At 46.9% G+C, this 21,529-nt stretch overlaps 1 protein-coding gene and 1 long non-coding RNA gene across 6 annotated transcripts in view; one reads left to right on the top strand and one right to left on the bottom strand.

Annotated features, from left to right (window-relative positions):
• POLD3 (DNA polymerase delta 3, accessory subunit) overlaps positions 1-21,529 on the bottom strand; it is an 82,540-nt gene that overhangs the window by 33,518 nt on the left and 27,493 nt on the right. For 2 of the 5 annotated variants that reach the window (XR_014777561.1, XR_014777562.1), the window contains exons 10-13: positions 17,100-17,203; positions 15,987-16,065; positions 10,902-11,173; positions 7,947-8,018 (exon numbers count right to left, since the gene is read on the bottom strand). Coding sequence is in view for 2 of the 5 variants with exons in the window: in XM_084774011.1 (XP_084630137.1) it covers positions 10,971-11,173; positions 15,987-16,065; positions 17,100-17,203 (386 nt within the window). In the remaining 3 variants the exon portion in view is untranslated. Of the gene's footprint in view, positions 1-5,287; positions 8,019-10,485; positions 11,174-15,986; positions 16,066-17,099; positions 17,204-21,529 lie in introns of those variants that run through there. The other 3 variants (XM_084774011.1, XM_084774010.1, XR_014777563.1) reach the window with 2 other exon arrangements.
• On the top strand, positions 4,420-7,859 carry LOC311593024. The gene is made up of 2 exons (XR_014777572.1): positions 4,420-6,201; positions 6,386-7,859. It is a non-coding gene; the product is annotated as an uncharacterized lncRNA (long non-coding RNA).

Here is a 21,529-nt window from a genome sequence, read left to right on the forward strand (position 1 = left end):
CTCATCCTTTTTCCACTTAAAATGGTCAAAGGCTCCAAATGAACAAAACCAGTCTGGTTAGGAGCTGGGTCCCACCCCGCGCTTGTGTTAGATTTGGCCTCTGAGATTTGAGGCAGGGAGGAAAACCCTCCTCAAATCCCTATAATAAGCATAAAATTGATACAGTCTTTGGGAGGGCAATCTGGAAATATATCTTCAGGTTTCTTCGAGTTTCTTCAAATATCTATCCTTTGGGGGCTGGAGAGATGGCTCAGAGGTTAAGGGCAGAGCACTGGCTGCTCTTCTAGAAGACCTAGGTTCGATCCCCAGCACCCACACAGTGGCTCACAACCATCTCTAACTCCAGTCCCAGGAGATTTGATGCCCTCCGCTGGCCTGTGGGCACCAGGCACATGGTCCACAGACATACATGCATACACATAAGTAAAATTCTTTAAAGGAGCCTTTGATGCGTAAGTCTAAGAATCGGCTCTAAGACTGATCTAAAATGCTTCCAGGATTCGGTTGTAGTTTCTGAAGAACAGGAGCCCTGGGCTCAGGAAGAAACTGCTGGCCACATGTCCTTACGAGACATCCTGTCCTAGTGGAAGGCAGTTAGGCCCAGGATTTACCACCTGGAGGATGGAGAAGGGAATCAGACTCACATCCTCGCGCTTATGCAGAGGACCTCGACCCCTTGTCAGATGTAGTTGACAGCGCATTCTCCACATGGAGTAGGGGAGGGGACAGCAGGGGACTGCCTCTGACAAGAACTCTGGTGCCTGTGATTTGATCACTGCCCCTTAGCTGAGAGGCCCTGTGGGAGCACAGAGGAAGAGGATGCAGGCTATGCAGATGAGACCTGATAGGCTGTGGTCAGACGGTGGGGGAGGAGGACCCCACCTGTCAGAGGTCTAGGGGAGGGGAACAGAGTGGAAAAGGCGGGGAGGGTGGAAACAGGAAGATAAGAGCGAGGGGATTACAATCAGGATGTAGTATAAATAAATTATTATAATAACTAAAAAATACAAAATTAAAACAAAATTTCATGAGGGCAAGTCGTGTTTCTGACTTTGTCGTTGTTTTTGAGGCTGACCAGAATGCTCAGCACAGAAACCGGGGGCAATTTCTTGAATATTCTTTTTCTTTTGAGATAGGGTGTCATGTAGCCCAGGCTGGTCTTGAATTTGCTATGTAGCTGAGGATGACCTTGAACTTCTGATCCTCCTCCTACCTCCACCTTGCAGGTCCTGGAATTATGGGAATGTGCGAATATGCCATTTTATGTGGAGCTGAAGACCAAACCTGGGGCTTCATGTATACGAAGCAAGGACTTTACCATTGAGCCACACTGCCAGCTCCTTTGGTATAAACTCTGAAAACCTCAGCGTACCAGAGAGAGACCTAAAACCTTCACTTTAGAATTGACAAAAGTGAACCCGAAGAAGACAAATGACTTTCCTAGAGTCACAAGGCAGCGAATCAAGGCAGCCGCTTTGGAGCCTGTTCACTCACCTGTCCATTCATGTGTTGTTTTCTAAGCACCTGCTGTGTCCCAAGCACTGTCCCAGGGGCAGAGATAGAATGATGGACAAGACAGTACGCGACTTCCTGTGGCAGAGACAGCCCAGAAGCAGATACTCCGACAGATGCTAACAGCTGGGCTCATGATAAGTGCTATGAAGACAGTGCTTCATAGGCCAAAAGGAAAAAAATAAAAATCCCATAACCAGTGAGCAAGCACTCAAACCCTTGCTTTTGGCTTCTGAGGGCCAGGCTCTTTTCACTACACCGCTGTCTGCCCGAAGTAAACAAACAAAGCCATAATTTATGAGGCTCCCTCAGCTGCCTGTGTGTGTGCACTTGGTGGAGTTTACACCCCATGCTGTCCTGAACCAGGGCCAACATCATCAGAAGCAGCAGCTGACTGGCTTGCCCGCTAAAGCAGGTGTCCAGGCACTGGCCAGGCTGGCCTCTGCTGCCTTGAAACTTCACATCTGGTGCCCAAAGAGAAGAGGCGTGTATTTGAATAAGACAGCTATTGAACCAGCGGGCTGAGGAGGGCTGGAGTTGGCTGTTCTGGACGATGATGCAAACCACAAGGGGACAGTACTCAGGAGCCACCAGGGAAAACAGATGGACTTCAACTGTGAGCGTGACTACTGCCTGAGCACCCCAGCACCCCATGCATCCCTGGGGAGGTCTCACCACTGCTGGGGATCTGTTTGTTTATTTATTTATTTTGTCAGTCACAGCATCCTCTGATGTCTGTACTTGGGGAAACAGAATGTGCACTGAGATCACTGGCTTCTCTCTGCACTGTCCAGGTGAGACTGTGGCTGAAGCCAGACTGTTCTATGCACACACAGAAGGGCACACAGCCCACCTAGCAGGCAGGGGTGCCAGGGCATCAAGGGGAGCCATGGGATCAACAACTGGGCGCGCACCCAAGGACACCCACTCCAACACCGGCCCACCAGCACTCCCTGCTCATTTTGCTTATGACGTCAGTTTTGAGGCTGACGTGTTGTTTTGTAACATAAAGCGGACACTTGAATAAAACTGGATTGGAAAAAAAATTAATGAGGCATGACAACTCATTTTTCTTACAGTGGTTAAGATTAATGGCCAAGGCACTGCTCTAAAAATAATAATAGCACTTGTTGACCGACCACTGGGAACAGTCATTATCTCCAGCCTCACAGAACCTTCAGGGAGCTATTAGCTCAGCAAAGTAGGTGAGCACTGAAGGCTCAGAGACTGTCTCTGAAGTCACACGGAGGCTAGGAATGTGGCTCCGGCTGCAGTGTGCTTATGTGGCAGGCAGGAATTCCCAGCACCACGTAAATCGGCAGGGGTGGTCTTATGTGTAGCACTAGAGGCAGGAGGTTCTAAGTTCAGGGTCACCTTGACTACTTAGTAGTCTGGGACACAGGAGACCCATCGCATTGATGGTAAAGGGGCACCAAGCTCCTCCATTCAGTGCAACTCTGGGGACCACATATTTTATTGATTTAAAAAAAACCAAACAAACCATAAAGTATCCATCTCTACATGCGGTGCTGCTTCTAAAGTGTGGGGGCTGGGAATGCACATAACTCATACTATGAACTTGGCTACATGCCACGTGAGGGTGTGGGAGCTGTACACAGTTCCCACGTTTTAGGAGTGACCTTTGAGGTTCAAGGCAAAGACAGTCCTTACTGCTTGAGAAGCATTCCGTCACGGCACGTCCCACGTCCGGTGACTTCGGAGCATGGCCAGCCCCAATACCCAACCCTGACATGCAGAACTTCTTATTGTCCTTCCCATCACTGAGAACTGACACCAAGCTAGAGTGTCAGGAGGACACTGAGCCAGCCCCTCAGCTCCCAGCCCCGCCACGCCCAAGCTGGGAAGCCTCTTCATGGAACTGGGCCGACCACACTCCATAAAACTGCTATCAAGTGCACAGAAGCACCTGGCCACCCAGCAGGTATATGGCAAACATGCCTGGGGCTGGGCTTAGTTGGCCAGTCTGAGAGCATGGGTCATTTTGGCCCTCAGGGATGCAGAGAGCTGCTGTCATCCCGGGTCTAACTCAGAGCGTATGCATGTGCGTCAGAGAAGGGCCTCCACCAGCGCTGAGAGGAGCTGTGGAACCAATCCCATCTCCATGCTCTAACCACGACCATGGCTCAGGCAAGAGCCAAGGGATTTCCAGGCAGGAGGTGACCCAACAAAGGCTCATCGCTGCACACTGAAGTCACTCCTGATGTTCTCCTGTCCCGAGTCTCCAGCAGGATCAAGGGAGTCATCTGTTGAAAACGGAATAGAATCCAACTTTGGATTCTTTTCCTCAGCTTGCTCTCTCCAGATGCAGTTGCAGTCTGGCTCTCGCTTCACAACTGTAGCTCACAGCTCTCTTCGGGCCATCAGAGATGATTTTTCTAATAGACAAATCTGACACATTAAAATTCTTTGCATAGAGCCAAGTCTAAACTATTCAGCAAAGACCCTGAGTATCTGGTATGGTAATCCACTGTCCTGCCTCCTTAGAAGCACTGATTGTATTCTCTCCTGCTCCTCACATGGCCCTTCCCCACCCGGCAAGCTCCAGCCTGTTCATGACGTCAACTTCAATGCTGCCTCCCATGTCTCTCCACATACGTCAGGCAGGTGTGTTAGAAAGAATTCAGGCTTCAAGTTAGAAAGCCCAGGGCCCACCTTTGGCCTTTCTTCCAGGCCAGTCAGAATATCAGCCAGCCCACTAACCCAGTTTGGAGGTAGGGAGATAAGATGCAGGGGGTTATGGCCACAAGGCTCCGGGTCCTAAACCACCATCTCTCATCCACGAGAACCAACTTTAAAGGTGTCATTTGTTTTGTTCCTTACATGGAGTCAGCCTCCACACAGGTTTGCTAAGCACAGACTTGCAAAGAGTCTGCCTTTTCTAGCTGTTCACTTGAAATTATTAAAAATAAATGTCTCTACTTAATTGCAATTGCTTTAAACTCGGTGTGTGCAAATAAACATACGAGAACACACAGGTGGAGACCCTAAGAATCCAGGTGTCTTCCTGGATCACTCTGCATTTTAACCTTTTGACTGACTGGTACCCCGTCTCTGCCTCCTGTTAGGGAACAGAAGGGTGAGAGTGGACTCTACTGAGGAGGACAGGGAAACATTACAAACAGGCATTCTGCTCTAACAGCTTACTTGCCTTCTGAGCATCCCACCCCAGACAGACATGTCTCTGTACCATATTCGTATGCCTTTTAAGCTGAAGAAAGTGCCTAGTAAGTCAAGGGTTTTGTCCTTTTGCATGTGTGGACACGCAGGTGCTCACGTGTGTGGAAGCCCAAGGTTGATGTCAATGTAATCTTCCATCATCTTCTTTCTTTACTAAGGTGGGTCTCTAGGCTAGTCCAGCTGGCCAGCCTGCCCCGGGGAATCCTGTTTCTACCTTCTGAGTGCTGGGATTAAAACAGGCCAATATGCCCACCTGGCTTTTACTTGGGAGTTAGGAATCAGAATGGTCCTCATACTTCCATGACGAGTGCTTTCTCCATTAAGCCCCAGCCCCAAGGCTCCCATTCTTTAAATGGAGACTATCACTCTGGCCTCACCTATTTGCAAGCATGGGCAAAAACTGTCTCTGGGCCACTTTCTACCTGTGAGCCCATAGCACAGCCGACTTAGGGCAAAAACTCAATTCTTTTGTTATTCTTACAAAGGTTGTATCAAAAGCAAGGCCAAGAATTAGATGAACTTTTCAAGGCAAATAGTATTCTTGACTTCAACTGACACCAAATAGATGGTGAGCTAAGACGATTGGAAATTTTTATTTTTTTTCTAAACTTCTAAATGCTTCTTAACATTTATTAGTCTGCTTATTTAACTTTGTAAATTAGTAAGTATGGTTTATGAAACACAATTGGCTGTTTATAGATTCAAGAGCACTTGGCGGGGAGGCTGTAGACAAATACTGAGGCAGGCTTCAAGTTGGAGTATATGGGATCTGAACAAGTCCATGTCCTTTCACTTATACAAATGAGCAACTTCAGTTGTGCTGGCAAGATGGCTCAGAGTTAAAAGGGCACTGGCTGCTCTTGCAGAGGACCAGGTTTGTTTCCCTGTACCTACATGGTAGCTCACAACCACTTGTAATTCCAATTCCAGAGGATCTGATGCCCTCTTCTTACCTCTACCGACACCAGATACATACACAGTGCACAGATATACACGCAAGCAAAACATCCATACACACACAAAAAAAATGAGCATCAGTCAACACGTGATCCTGCATGAGGGCTAAGACTAGGCAGTGAGTCCAATGATATATGTATCTTGCCGCCACTACTTCCTATTTCTGTGATCTTGAGCAACCTGCCTCAGTTTCCTCATGTAAAACGGGAATAAAAGTGCCTGTGGACTAGAGACATAGTTCATCAGAGTTTGCCTAGTATGTACAAAGCCCTGGGTTCCATCCCAGTACCACACAAACTTGGCCGTGATGGCTTATGCCTAGAGTCCCATCACTCAGGAGATGGAGAAGACCAGGAGTTCAAGGTCATCGCTGACTTTGAGTCCAGCTTGGGATACAGGAGACAGTCTCTCAAAAAGTACTCACCCCAGGGCTGTTAGGAGGAAGAGTTATTAATATTTACAAGGCTTGGCACATAGTAGGTCCTCAAAAATGAGCTCTTTTCTCATGTGTAGTTTCATGTGTCAAACTATAAGGTACTGCCTACACATTAGCTCACTAATGGTTTATAGCAAGGCAGGTGGCTGTGCAGTATAAGTAAAGCGCAAGCCAGAGGGCAGAACCCAATCCACAGTCAATGCTGAACAGAGCCTTCCCCCACCCCCGCTTCAAGTGGGCCCAAAGTGCTGGGACTCTACATAAAGCAAGTCAAACCTACAGAGAACCACTGTACCAACTGCCTCAAAATAGTCCTGCCTATTTGCTTGAAACTTGTCTGTAACTCTGCGCTCTCAGTGTGGACGGAAACCATGTTAAAGCTCCTCTATTCGTGCTTTCCTTACACGGGCCATTTATATAGATGCTAAACGAACTTCCGACAGCAGAGAGAACCCACGCATCTGGGAACGCTGCCCCAGCAGTCTCCTCTACTTTTTGATGCTCTTTGCAGACTAGAAACTTTGCCCACTGTGCCCACTCAGGCTCTCTGCTCAGTGCAGTTCCTGTCCTACCACGCATCTACCCACTGCTCTCGTTATGAACTAGTTAGTGTGTATGGGACTGGGTTCTTACAATGCCAGCCAGAGTCCCTTGTCTGGGACCAAGGTGACTATCGCTCAACTGCTTGGGGCTTTGCGTTTCAGAGACCCAAAGCAGACATTAGACAAGGTGGTTCTTCCATCCTTCAAGCGCAGTCCAGGAGAAAGACAAGCTGCCTGGGAGAAGGACCTTGAGAAAGCCCGAGAGACCAAAGGAAAAGCCGAAGAAGGGCTAGCCACAGAGAACTCTGAGCCTTAAAAAAGAAGGTGGCGAGAGCCAAGGGGAGGCCTCCAGGAATGAGGAGCCTGGCAAGAGTGAGGGAGAAAAAATAGAGGAGGAGGGGAGGGTGGCAGCTTAGGCTTGAAATGGAAGGGCAATTCTGGAGTTACGGTGGGTTCTGATCCAATGGAAAATTAGACCAGAAGCCTTACCAAGCCTCTCGCTGAGGAGCCTGGGTGGTCATCTGTGGGTGGCCCACACTTAAAACACACACACACACACACACACACACACACACACACACACACACACACACACACACACACACACACACACACACACTGGACAGAGACACAAGAGGGGAGAAGTGCCATCGTGCAGTAGGGAGTGGTGAGAGCCAATCCTAAATGTTATTTGGGTACAATGTGCCCTTCAGAGAGGGCATGGTGACAGCATGGGCTAATTTACAGAGCCGCCAGGGTAATAACTCAGAGAGCAATGTTGCCTTCTCACAAAATGAGGCAGCCCCTGAAGGTTTCATGGTGGTAAAAACTGCATTATACAGCATCTGAGATCCCGGAACCAGTGAAAGGGGAGACAAGTTTACCAAAACGAGTCTGACACTGAGTGCGCTTCTGGCAGATCCATTATTAGGCGCTTGTTCTACCCTGTCCTCAAGAAACGATTCGTTTCCTTATAAGGCTCTTCTTTTCTGCTCCCTGTATAACAAGCTTCATCTTCTTAAAGGTGCAAAGCTAAGAAAGAACCTGTCCTGCCCCATCCCACTCCCCGTGTTGTAGAAGCTGAGTAGAGACCCCTGTCAATGAGGATGTCAAAGAACTATCGGCTTTTGAGCTCACCTCTTAAAAACCAATTCTGCTACAGAAATGCAAGCTGGGGAGTCTGGGGGAGCAATGCGATTGTTTATACCAGTTGCCAGAATAAAGCAGGTTTAGCTATGACAGTTTCTTAAATCTCATTAGCACTTTCCCACTGCTAGAGCTCAGACACAATGTGCACTTACAGATAGATGTACTCTCACAGCATATAGGAGCACAGGACATGCCAGCTGTCACTCATCACAGAGACCTGACATCTAATGGAAACTTAAAAAAAAACCTTCTCAACATTTTTCAGTTGGTCCCCATTATCTACAGGCAAAATCCAAACCACTCAGCAGTACCCCTGTTTCACGGCTCAATGTATTTCCCTGTTTGAGGAGCACTTGCCGCTCTTGCAGACGACTTGGGTTCTATTTCCAGCACCCACTGATGGCTCAGGAATGCCTTCTTCTGGCCTCTAGAGCACCGGGAACACACATGATGCACATACAAACATAGGCAAAATGTAGGCCCATATACATAAGAAACAAATTTTGATTCTACAGTCTGCTCTACCTCACACCCACAGCTGTGCTCCTCTGCCTGGGAAGTCCTTCCCTCTCTCCTTTCTTGGTAAAAATAATACACTGTCTTCAAAGAACTGTGTGGGTCTCTGTCCTCCAGAAGCTTGCTCTGAGACCCACCTTCTTGAGAGCACTGGGAGACCCTGACTCCTCTATCCCTGCACTCACAGCTCTGCAATTCCATTTTATAGTTTCATGTCCATTGGATCCTGAAGACAAGAAACAAATTCTACAATTTCTATCGTATCCTCTTGTGTTCCGGTCAGAGACCTGGCACATGTTAGACACAATAGATGTTTTAAAGAATAGTAAATACTGCCATCTATAAACCTTTCTTTCAACAACAAAAAAGATTTTTTTTACTCTTTAAAACCTGTCATAGAACAGGATAACCATCTTCCCCTGTAGGTCAGATACACTGCCAGGAGGCCTCTGAGAGGACAGCATTTGGGTCACGTGCTGGTAGCTGCCTGCATCCACCATCAGGAGAGAAGCAGCACCCAGTGCCTGCCACCATGGACCACAAGATACAAGCTACAGATATCAGGTCGGCTTGGCACACAGAGTGGCTCATTTTAGCTCAACTTTGTGAAGGAACCCGAGACAGAAATTTGCCCAACATCACCCAGCCAGCAAGGGATGAAGCCAAACCAATACAGAATGCAAGATCAGGATGAGATTTTCTTCCTAATGAACTGAAAAATAAGGTTGGCTAAAACTAATATTTCCCACAGGACTGAAAAGATGATGAAGACAGCAAATAGCCCGTCCCCTTCAGACTATGGGTATGCACTTTTAACATGAACTGGAACCCAGCCTGGTCCTGGTCAGCATTTAGATAACTGTACACCCTGCCACCAGGCTGTCAAATAACAGACCCATCAGACACAGCTTCTCAGATTTAGTTAACTCGTGGGTGACCTGACCGAGCACTGTATAAACAGCACGGACAGAAAGCCAGCACTCCGTGCTTGTTCAGCTTTGCAGGCAGCTCAGAGCTCAGGTGGCATGCTGGCTACGGTGATCCAAGACTGGCAACTCCGGCACCAGAGCTCCAATTCAAAGTTGGTTTTATTAGAAATCCCACCATAATCAGATTTTTTAAAAGACTGGATTGTTGCCTTGTACTTTTCCATTCCCATTTAGAAAAATGACTAGAGGCAATGACAAAAATAACCACTTAAAATAAGGGATTCTTCTCCAGAGGTTTCTTGTCAAGCTTAAGTCCAGGCATTCCACTCTTTTCCACTTGAAAAAAAAGGAGGGGTGGGCTCTGGAGTATGCCAGCCTTTACACAGCCTGCTCTGCCCTCAAGTCCTCGACGCAAAGCCAGGCCTCCTTTCCCAAGCTGCTGGCCTCAAGCAAGCCCCTGCTTGCCTGTTGTGTAAATGCCAATGTCAGTCCCAGCTCTAACCGTCAGCAGCAGGATACAAGCCAGGCCCCAGTGGAAGGGTCGCGTCAGACCCCCCTCACCTTCCACGAGTGAATCAGTCCTCTGTGTTCCCTTCCCTACAGCGCAGTGTGCAAAGCCACTGCCATACAGCCTGGACGGTCTCACCTCCTGTCCAGCCACAATGGAGGGTTCTTGAAAGTTATTATCAGAACCAACCAAAGTACAAAAGCAAATGTTCTAAGTATTGTCTAGATCTATGCCCAGTCAGCCTCCTAACTCTTCCTGGGGAGCCTATCCTGCTGGCAAATGGAGGACTTGAGAATACAGAGCAGCAGCCTCTGTGTAGAAATGTGTGCCTGAGGTTCTCCATACCCTCCTGGAATGAAAAACTGTCATCTCTGGACTCTGTATTTCCTTAAGAGGGAGAAATTCTATCTGGTGGGCAGCAAGCATTTCTCTTTTTACCCTTTCATCTCACTATATGGTCCTACTTTCTAGGTATTAAGTATGGAATATTTGGGAGAAAAAACCCACAAACATAAGTACACTGATATCCTGTGTTGGCAGCAGGACAGCTGTCAGTGCCCACCACGAGACTCTACGTCACTTCTGGTAAAGTTGGGTACACTGGTAAACTTCTGTCTGTGCTCTGCCCTAACCACTGGGTGTGAGTACAGTCCTAGAGAGCTGCCGTGGAGGAACGGACAACAGGCACTGGCCTGGCCTGGAGCTGAGTGTCACTTACCATATGATGGAGACAGGGGGTTAGAGGAAGATTTTAGTTTTAGCTTTTTGTCTGACCATGGTTTATAAGATTTACAGAAAAGAGATTTGTGGGGTCAGGGGACAGAAGTGTGGCAGCAGGGAGAGGAAAGTAGAGAAGTGGCGAACACATCCAGTAGCGTTCATAAAATAAAAACATTGTCACAAGTTCACAGCATCCGGAGGACCAGAAGAGGAACGTGGCATGGGTGAGCGGGGCCCAGGTAATTCTTGAATGAATTCTCCTAGGCAGATTAAAGATTGTGCTTTATAAACTCATCACAATGTAACAGCTTTAAGATATTCTTTTGCCTCCTGCTTCCAGGTGACTTCCTTTTGGTTGAAAAGAACAGAAATGGTGTCCCGTAACGGCAGAGCAGCATCTTGACACAGGGGCGGCACAAGCCAGGCAAACTTACACAGTAAGCGACAGTCTATACTTCTCGGTCTTCTCCCTTGACCACGCCAAGTCCTTCCAGAGGCAGCATTTACTTCTTCTGGAAGAAGCCAGTGATGGACACTTGTCTGTTGGCTTTGCCCAGAGCAGCGGCCCCTTTCTTGAGGCCCTTCCGGTCTTCTCTGGGCTCCTTTTTCACAGTGGCAGCAGGGGGTCTGTGTGCTAGAGCGGGCTTCACCTTAAGCTCCTCTTCGCTGTCTGAGCAGGATTCACTCTCATAGACTTTTTCAGTCACTGGGGTAGGAAAAAAGGACATGAGTGGCTTGAGTCATTCACCAAAGGCTAAGTTGTTCTGCTCATCAGGTCCTGAGTCCTGGAGACCACATCTAGCCTCAGCCAGGAAATGGCCTGCATCCCAGAGCCTCTAGGTGGGGCTGAGAACCCCCACTCCTTCACAGCTGAGCCCCATGTACCAGAGGGGCCTTTATCATCTCATTGCTCACATATGCCACTTGGGTCCACGTCTACACTGCTGACTTCCTGAGCTCTACATATGAACTGTCTGTATTGCAAACCCCTACTCCTAACTCTGTGCTCCGACTGGCTTCCCGAGTCCTGTTTCCATGACCTGCACACTTGCACATTGCCACCTCTGCCTAGCCACCCTCCTGCCATGGACACTACTAGCTCTCTCCATCCTGGTGTCAACCACTGCCCCCCACCCTCCTCCACCCCCGTCTAAGGCCACAGTGTGCTACTCAACTGCTCGGTGTTAAAGACTGCTGATGAACCCAAGATTTACTGCAGCCTACATCATGATGAAAACTGCCCAAACAGACCATTCTAGATGATCCAATTGAAAGTTCTAAGGACAGACAATGATAAAATAAGAAGCAAATTACCTGTTTTCTTACTCCCTAGCAGCCAAAGGCTTTTCCTGTGCTAGAGAGATGGCTCAGTGGCTAAGAGCACTGGCTGCTCTTGCGGAGGACCTGAATTCAGTTCCCAGTCACACATGGCAGCTCACACCTGCCTGTAACACCAACTCCAGAGCGTCCAATGCCCTCTTCTGATCTCCTTGGGCACCAGGCACACAAGTGATGCACACACATGCATGTAGTATACACATGAAAAAACTAAAGTCCCCTGAACTCGTCCCAAAGGAAACCTGGAAGAGAACTATGCCACAAGCAGTCCCAGTATGTGCAGGCAGAAGTGGTGGCTCCAATCATGTTCTCACAGATCTACACCATGTGTCACATGCACCAGCTAAGGCCACACTCAGTGCTACCTCTCTGTGAGGAGAACTAAAGTAGAAGCACCCAGGCTTCCTCAGCTTTTGTGGATGCAGCAAGTGATAGAGAGGCAGTGAGGGGAAACATCTGGAAAAGTAACCTCATATGCACAAAAGTGCTCAAAGCATTCAAGTCAAAGAACAGAGATGGTTTCAGACTTATTCACTGATAATATTTTCTAATTAAAATATACTAGTTAAACTGTTTCAGAGGCACAAGCATGTGGATTCAACATCTGTGTCCTAAAGCCTGGGTTGTCCCAATGTGAACAAGCACTGGTCACCTGGGGGGCTGGTGGGAGCACTGCTGAGCCCTAGCTCCATGCTCCACGCTCAGAAGCAGGCCTGTAGTGGGACCCGAGACCTCGCTCTTAAACACATTCCCATAGGACACAAACACTGCTGGTCTGGGTGGCATTTGAAGAATCAATGTCCCTGTCTCCATTAAATGGGGAGCACGCTGACCCTCAGCATATATGGATGGACCTGGCAGTGTGTGGCAAATACTTTTCAGTGTTCTTCTTTCTTCAGTGTACTCTCCTGGACGGTAAGTGGCCTCTGTAGCACATCCTTCATCCACATCACCTAATCCCAACAGGGCTACAAACCCACCAAATATTTCCCCATGGAGGTTTTAGTATTTGTCTTCACTTTACTTTACTTGAGAAAGCCACTTTGATGACACAAGCTTTAAAACCATAACTTGGACTGGAGGGCTTGGGCTCTTCAGTGACCTAGTCAGAAATGCAGCATCTCAGCCAGGTGTGCTGCAAACCTGACATCTGTGTACCTAGGGACGGAACCCTGATGAGAACAGCTAAGTTATATGGTGAGACCATGCCTACAAAGGAAGAAAGGAGAAGAGAAAGACAAGGAAAACGAAGAATTCCAATTTTAGCAAGACTTTCAGGTACTTCACATAGCTAATAAAATTAGAGAAATCTGCCAATCTTTTTGAGAGGACACTTGAAATATTCCCATGGAATACCTATAGTTCAGCAAGCACATCTCAGAACACACTCCATCCCCAACATGCCCTATGCTAAATGCATCACACAACTCAATTCATGGAATAAGATTACGGGCTGTCATTAGTTTATATGTTAGTAAGATCTGAAGAGCTGTCTATTGAAAAGAGATGACTTCACAGTTGGTAGTCAGTCCCTATTCAAATGGCGGCACGTCCACACCATCATACTTGAGGACCCATTACCAGGTTATTTTATTACTTCCTGGGGAAACCACTGGCTGTCTTGTGGCTGACTTCGTGTGGTACATTGCTTGGAAAGCTAAAAACCAGCCAGGGCATACCAACCAAATATCTTGAGCAGCACACTTAATGTATCAAGCTTAAAAGGGACATTTCTATAGTCAAAGTTGTAGCTACTTTGAACTAAAGGACAAAGGAGATTTGAAGTTCAAACACAGCACCTTTATGTTAGCTGGACATGCCACTTTCCTTGGCTGCCATTCTGAGAAGACTGATGTGTGGACAATATTCAAGTCAGCGTCTTTGCTCTTAGAAATCCATTTCTTTGGGGGTTGGAGAGATGGCTCAGAGGTTAAGAGCACTGACTGCTCTTCCAAAGGTCCTGAGTTCAATTCCCAGCAACCACATGGTGGCTCACAACCATCTACAATGAGATCTGATGCCCTCTTCTGGTGGGCAGGCACACATGCGAGCAGAATATGTATAATATGTAAATATTAAAAAAAAAAAAAAAAAAAAGAAATCCATTCCTTCATCAGAAATTCACCCCAACCTAGTTCAGGGCTTAGTGCCATAGTTTCTTCTACAAACCCACAGGGAAAAAATCTAGCAAGGGCAAGTAGAGACCCCTGTGCCGGTACATCTGCACAGTCAAAGCAGAGTTTAAGGAAAGCACAGCCTTTGTCGGGAACCAGAACCAAGATTCACTAGGCTGCACTAGGACTAAAAATCTTAGGAAAAAAGGTGCTATGTGATCAGTTCTCCCTGCTGCCTCCAAGCCTGTTAATAGTCCCATGAGGAGAAGGGGTCACAAACAAGCCCGAGTGCCATACCTGTTCAAAACCTGAGCGCTCAAAACAAAGCAATAAACAATTAGCTACAGATTCCTAATGAACTCTCATAAAAACATCCTTTACTGCAGGGCATGGCGGTGCACGCCTGTAATCCCAGCACTTGGGAGGCAAGTGGATCACTGGGAGTTTGAGGTCAGTCTGGTCTAGAAGGTGAGTCCAGGACAGCCAGGACTACACAGAGAAACCCTGTCTTAAAAAACCAAAAAAGATACTTTCTTCTCTTAGAGTAAGGAGGAGAAAAAAACTAGCACTGATGCTTTTGTCTTTTTAATTCAATTTTTTTAAATGGCTAAGGCACTCAAATTATATTAAAATACTACAAGCAAAAACAAAACAAAAAATCACTAAACACACTAAAGTTCTGAACATAAAGATCCTCAAGAGAAGTAGCATGAAGAAATGATGCCATATGCACAGAATGTTCTCAATTATATATGACAGTCACAGTAACAAGCCTGTCAGTAGAGTGAGAGGTGGGTAACAGTATAGGGAACGTAACAACCCAATGTCTCCATGAGCTCTAGTAAGCACCCTGCCAAGGAAGAGCTGATGCTTCAGAGACAATCAATCTTTTTGTTTTGTTTTGGTTTTTTCTTTTAGGTTTTTTGAGACAGAGTTTCTCTGTGTAATAGTCCTGGCTGTTCTGGACATGGTTTTGTAGACCAGGCTGGCCTCGAACTCACAGAGATCCCCTGCCTCTGCCTCCTAAGTGCTGGGATTAAAGGCGTGCGCCACCACCCCCAGCTGCCAATCAACCTTTTAAAGGCAGAAATTTGTACCACTGCGCCTAGCTTAAAGGCAGAAATTTGAACAAGAAAAGGAAAATCAAAAATGCAAGGCAGCCTAGTGGTGTTAGCAACACACGCCTTTAATCCCAGCACGTGAGAGGCAGAGGCAGATGATGTATGAATTCAAGGCCAGCGTGGTCTACGGAGTGTGCTCCACGACAGCAAGGCCACAAAGAGAAATCTTGTCTCAGAAAAACAAAACAAAACAACAACAAAAAGCCAGGGCATTAAAACCTTCTCTAGGAGATCCACTTCATGGAAGGTGCCATAAGAAAGGAGAAAGAATTACCCATGCTCCACGCAACCAGAGGTTTACAAGCCTAAATCCTAACTGCTTCCAGACAAGAGAGCATAGTGTTGGAATCTGAGCATGTCAACAAGTTTTAAGTGCTGAATCCCAAAAGGCCCCCTCACTCCACACCCCCCCCCCCAGACTGTTCAACTGTAGAAAGAGCCTTGCCTGGCACAAAGAGGAATACACAGGAACAGGGAGATCAAATCATACTCCTCTAAGAATGAACAGGACTGGACACCAAAGACTTGACGCTCTCCAGGGTCCAACCACCTGCGGGAAACCTCCATTCTACTACTGAAACGTTTAACACAATCAGTCTTTTAAAAACATGTTTCTCGATGTTTGAGACAGTGTTACTACCTCATCTGAATCTTCACAAACACCCCACCAGGAGGCAAAATAGGTATTTTTCGTCCAATCCACAGATCAAGAAAATCCCCAGCTGAGATGACGTGACTTTGATGCCACACTCTCAGAGCTTTATTTCATGGTGTAGGGCCCACACACAACAAGAGAGCAGTGTTCTGAATTCACTGCAGTGTTCTTTGTACTCTGTTCCCCAGTGTGGGCCACCAGCCAGAAGCAGTGAGCACCATGAGCATTTACATCTGGGACAGATGCTCCCCAGAGGATTCTGGTACCCCTGATAGCAAACATTTGTCTTACCTATGCAGCCTTCTTCATCCACAAAGGTTTTCGATTTCAGTACCCGCTTCCGTTTTCTTTTGTTTTCTCCACTTGAACGCTAAAAGATCAAAGAATAACAATATTAAGTTGACCAGTGAAGCCATAGAAAAAAACAACTGAAGATTTTAAGTCTCTAAAAATCTCCCCCTAACATGCCATTATGGTAAAGGGTACAAAGAAGAACTCTCCACTCTAAGTGAAGTGGCCCCGCTGCACAGGCATAATGCTTACTCTATGCACATGCCTGGCACCCTCCTGCTTAGGAAAGATCTGTGTTCTTGGTAAAAAAAGACAAACACTTTCTTTAAGTGGAAGAGACAGCCAAGGAAAGCATGCCATGCAGTAGGCTTGCGTAAGGGCTTTCCAGGAAAGCTGGGGCAGTATGTTCTCAGGGGTTTTCAGTGTGTGCCCGTGCAGCAGGTACCTGCTGTGTTCAGCCTTGGCATTTGAACATTATGCCCAGCTAGTTAAGGCAGAGCATGCATTACTACGGTCAGTTTCCTTTGATCTCCACTGCTCTTTCATTCCATTTCTTTGTCTATGATATAATAGTGCGAGATTTACATAAGTCTTAACAGAATGAGTTAAAGAAAGCTAATGGTTACAAAGAAAAGGAGGCTTATCAGCATTCATCTTCCTAACAGTTCAGCATGCACACTAACAGACGTAGACAAGCCACAGCTAAAGAGCACCCAAAACTGCACGTCTCTGTTTGTTGTGGTTGGAACATCTAGCCCTTTTGTTTTGCTTCCTTTTATCTTTTGTAATTTGTCCTGGTGCAGGCAAGGCCTCCTTCTGCACAAAACTGCAGCTACGTAGCACAACAGCCCTGATGGCAACGGTCACAAAAAACTAAGCAGCTGCTCAGAGCTACCTCTGCAACCTTCCTAAGGCTATGTCCTACAGCAAAGGCTCCCCTTGGGCAAGGAGAGGAGTGCCAATCTGCCAGCCTGAACAGGAGCACCGTGAGAGAGAGCCAGCTCCCCAACTGGTGAAGCACGGACAAAGTCACACTTGATTCAGCAGAGTGAATGCAGGTTCCTGAGGAGAAAAGACCCACAAGGTAGAGTGCTGGGGGGGGGGGGCGGTTACCTTGACAGGAGGGGGCTCAGGCTTTGGCACAGGATCAGGAGGTGGAGATACAGGAGGTGGAGATGGTGACTCTGCTTCATACATCTCAGGAGCGTCTGGGAAGACTGGGAAAACGAAGCAAGCTTAATGAAGAGAACAGGCTCTAACTGGCGCAATGTCTTCCCACTGCATCTGCCTTGAAAATTCCGGTTACCAAAGGGCATTTTGTAAGCAGGAATTCATGACAACCAAGGACTCAGCAGTTAAGAGACTTAACTTTAAGATACACATTAATTTTCTAAAATTACAATTGGAGAATAAAGATTTTCTAAAGTAGGCAAAACCTTAGAGATTATCTTAGCCAAGTGTTTTATTACAAGATCAGAGCATGAAGTTGGTTGACCAATACTGATCACTTACCACACGTCAGCAATTTCTCTTTACCCTCACCACAGCCTAAGAGACAGATTTTACTCCCATAATATAGTTGAGTAGACAGAGGTTCCAGGAGACTCCTTTACTTGAAAAGGCTCACAACTCCTAACAACAGGTTTGGAACCCATTGGTGTGCGTCTACAGCCTTCCTAGCCTAACCACACATGTTCTTCCCATTCATGACCACAAGGAAGTGGAGGCAGCCTGCTCTACTTAACGCTCCACAGCAGCGTCTTTGCTGCCACGGTCGGAGGATGACTGCGAGACCGAGACTACCCAGCTGGCAGGACACAAAGGACTTTGGGAAAAAATCACCTTTGAAACTGATCCCCATGAAACATCGAACAACCAAACCTGATTAGTAGTTTCTATGGGGCTATTTCTAGTGACTTCCCCACTGAGAAGCCTTGGTTTGCCACACACAGAATGGGCAGGGAAAAAAGTCAGAACAGAAAGAATGTATGGAAATGGTATCGGACAATAGAGTGCCATGGGAGGGAACCAAGTGTTTCTCAGTAAAGGAGGAGGTCCACAAGAAGGCCATCAGAGAAGGGAGGAGGGGCAGCAGACCTACTGCTTTTGCCTTTTTTTTTTTTTTAAATTTTATCTCCCCCTGGTCTCCACAGGTAAGGTCCCAAGCCAGGGCCTTGCACTTACTAGGTGAGCATTCCACCACTGAACTAAATCCCTCGCCCAGACCTGGGCTTAATCAACACAAGGAAACTGTAGGTCTTGGATTGGGCCTGGGTGGCTGCTTAGCTTCACCTGCTCCCTGAATCTCCTGGCTACGTTCCAATTCTTTGCACAAATCTTGGATCTGAATTTCTCCTGATTAAGTCAGTGTTTAAAATTATGACAGTGGAGGGTTCATGACCAAATGACCTAAAGAGGTGAAGCAGAAAAGAGTCAGAATAAAACAGTACATGAGACATTTCAAGTATGAACCGGGCCCCCTAACTCTACGAGCTTCAGGCTAGCTATGAAGAAGCCAGCTCCATGGCGGAGCCTGAGCAGGAGACGTGCCACTCCCAGAACCAAGAACTCAGGGTTCTGAAGTTTACAGTGGAAAGTCTAGGCAGCAAGGACGGCAGAGAAGAGGGGCTCTGAATACTCAGTGATAAGCCTGGGCACTGCTGGTCTACGTCCAGTTCGTCAACAGCATGACTTAGCCAAGGGAAACAATTCCAACGGCGCCCTCAGGCCCCTTAGCACTGCATGCAACTGTTCACCTATGTCTCACCTCGGACTCATAGTCCAAAGAGCCAGGGATGCCACATGTCCTGGCACTGAACACAGAGCAACAGTAACAAGCTTTTCCTGAATAAAATTTGGGGTGAGGAATATCCAGGTCAAGGGAAGACTGCAGAGAACTTCCCACTTCCTCCTTTCCACTTGCCCATCTCCCAAAGACTCATAAAAATAATAAAATGTCATAATCCCCCTGGAAGAGAAGAGAACAGAGAAATAAAGAGATTTCAACACACCCTGAGAGATGGAAGGCAGATGGGAGAACACTGACAACGAAAGTCACTTCAGTGATTCAGATGGGAGGATTATGATTATAAACTTTGTTTTATCTGACTTTAAAAATTGTGTATATGTAGACTGTGTTTAAACTTAAATATTTTAAGGAAAGATAAACAACCAACATTTTCTATTCTGTAAACATTAACCACTCATTCTCGTAATAACTCCACAAATCATGATTCGTCTCGTACTACTGAGGCCCAAAGACATTTTTAAAAAACGTGCCCACATTCAGTCTTTACCGTCAAGCCAAGCAACCTGACTCAACACACTCCACTGACGTAAATATGACGGATGCTTTGTGCACTAGCGTATCTGAAACAGATTTGTAGCGATGATGAGAAACACTGCCGTGGTGAAGCATCAGCTCAGGACAGCAGCTTTGCTGGGGCAGACTAGGAACCGCAGGAAAACTAACCCCACCAACCAGCAATGTAACCACGTGTTTGTCAAGAGTCTTCTGGCAGAGCAATCACGGCTTCCTAGGACCCAATACACATTTTTATAATACCTATCCTCACCGAAAATAAGATGTGCCTGTGCTTAATATTCTCCACAAACAACTTGCAAGCTTAACCAGTACCTAACACAGCTATAAAAACTACTTCTTTCTGGCAACACAAATAGAAATGTTATTTCTTTTAAGTATGTAGAACTACTAGAGGTGCTCATTACACTCCAAGGTGAAGCAGAGTCTTTGCTGAGGAGGTTCTTACAAAGATGTCTGTCACAGCTGAACACACTGGACACTCAATGGGGTGGGGAGTGGGAGGAAGGCACAATGTGTTGTCTCCAGGGCCACAAAGAGCTAGACCTTGTAGTGCAACTCTGGGGGAATAAACACAGAAGGGAAGCCTCCACCTAACGTCAGTTAGAAACCAGTGCAGGAAGGCTTAAACGCAGATCTGTGTGACTCTGGAGCCCTTGCTGTCCTGCACGCTTGTAGCACACCTACTAAAGACTAGTCTGAGATGCAGATCAAGCTATTATAATCAGTGGAACACAAATAACATGTTAGAGAATGTGTAAGGGTTCAAAATAAAATCTTGCTGGATTTCAGACACAGAAATTTTAGAATAAAATGGTTCAATCAGATGCCAAAAACGATCTCTGCCAGAGAAAAGAACATGAGAGGCTCTGATCTGTCACCTGTTGTCATGTGCTGCTCACTTCGATCACATTTCTTTGCACTCCTTTCCCAACTAAGTAGCCACAGACACATTTCTGACAGCCCAGGCTACTTTTATTCTGTGGGCTACATACATTTTAGACGTATGCAATGGTGCTCAATCAACCACTCCATTCAGAGCTGGCACTTTCAATAACACTAAACTGTCCAGTGTTAGATTTATGGGTGGAAGGAGTGCATGCATGCTCATGTATGTGGGTATACACGTTTGCACATGTGTGGAGGCCAATGCTCAGCCACAGATGCCTTCCCTCAGGATCTGTCTGCTTTGTCTTGCTCAGTAGGCTAGGCTGACTGCCCAGGCAGCGCTGGGGATCCACCCGTCTCCACCTTCCCAGTGCTGGGATTGTCAGCGCCCTTTACACAGGTGACAGGAGAGGTCTGCATGCTTGTGAGCCAAACACTTAGCGATACAACTACTTCCCCAGCCCGCGTCTTATCTTCTCATGGACACCAAGCCCCTGGCCTCAGGGTGCCTCCAGAACCGTCTCCCGGCTTGTCTCTGCAGTTGGGAGTGGGAAGACTGCTCTAGCTAGCACATTTCCCTAAGCTTACTTCCTAAATATTTTCCCATGTGCCCACAGAGTCGTATGCATTTCGGTTCCTAACTGGTCAGGTGCTCCCTGGTGAACTGTAGTTCATTCACATGCTCTAGAACCGTCTTTTCAGTAATCTCATTCATCTATTTTCATAAATGGTATGAAATGAAAATACATGAACTACCCCTCTGGGATGCTGTGCCCTGCCCCTGCTTGTTTCAAAGAGCCATTAAAGCCCACAGAACATCAGAGCCTGTGATCCTTAACCCTTAGCCATGACCAGGATCCTTGAAACCCAGAGAAAATGCATCTAGCACAGACAGGTCTGAGTTCAGTACTAGTTTCCAGGTCTGCTCATCCTTCTGCATTTCTAGTGTTTTCCACTCACTTGCATATTATTGCCCCTTTTGGGCACAGCCTCTACTACCTTTTCAGTTGCTCCAGTGGCTGCTCCTAGCAAGACTCTTGCATCTTTAGTTTTGTCTTCTGACAGCTCAGCGGGCTCCTTTTTGTATTAACCATTATTCTCTAATCAATCAATTTATTTACATTGTATACATGAGTTTCTATGGTGCTGGATCTCTTCCAATTGTGTAAAATGCTGGGATACATCTCATTATGCCTTCACTCTTGGGAGCGGCCTAGACAGCTCCAGCTGCAGCCCAGTTCTCTCTGCATACTTTCCCAGACAGCACAGTCCAGCCCGGCCACTTTCCCTTTAGCTTCTTTCTATACACTTTACATGGTTTGGGCTAAGATCT

The sequence above is a fragment of the Acomys minous genome (genome assembly GCF_964271855.1).
Source record: "Acomys minous genome assembly, chromosome: 2".
Lineage (NCBI taxonomy): Eukaryota > Metazoa > Chordata > Mammalia > Rodentia > Muridae > Acomys > Acomys minous.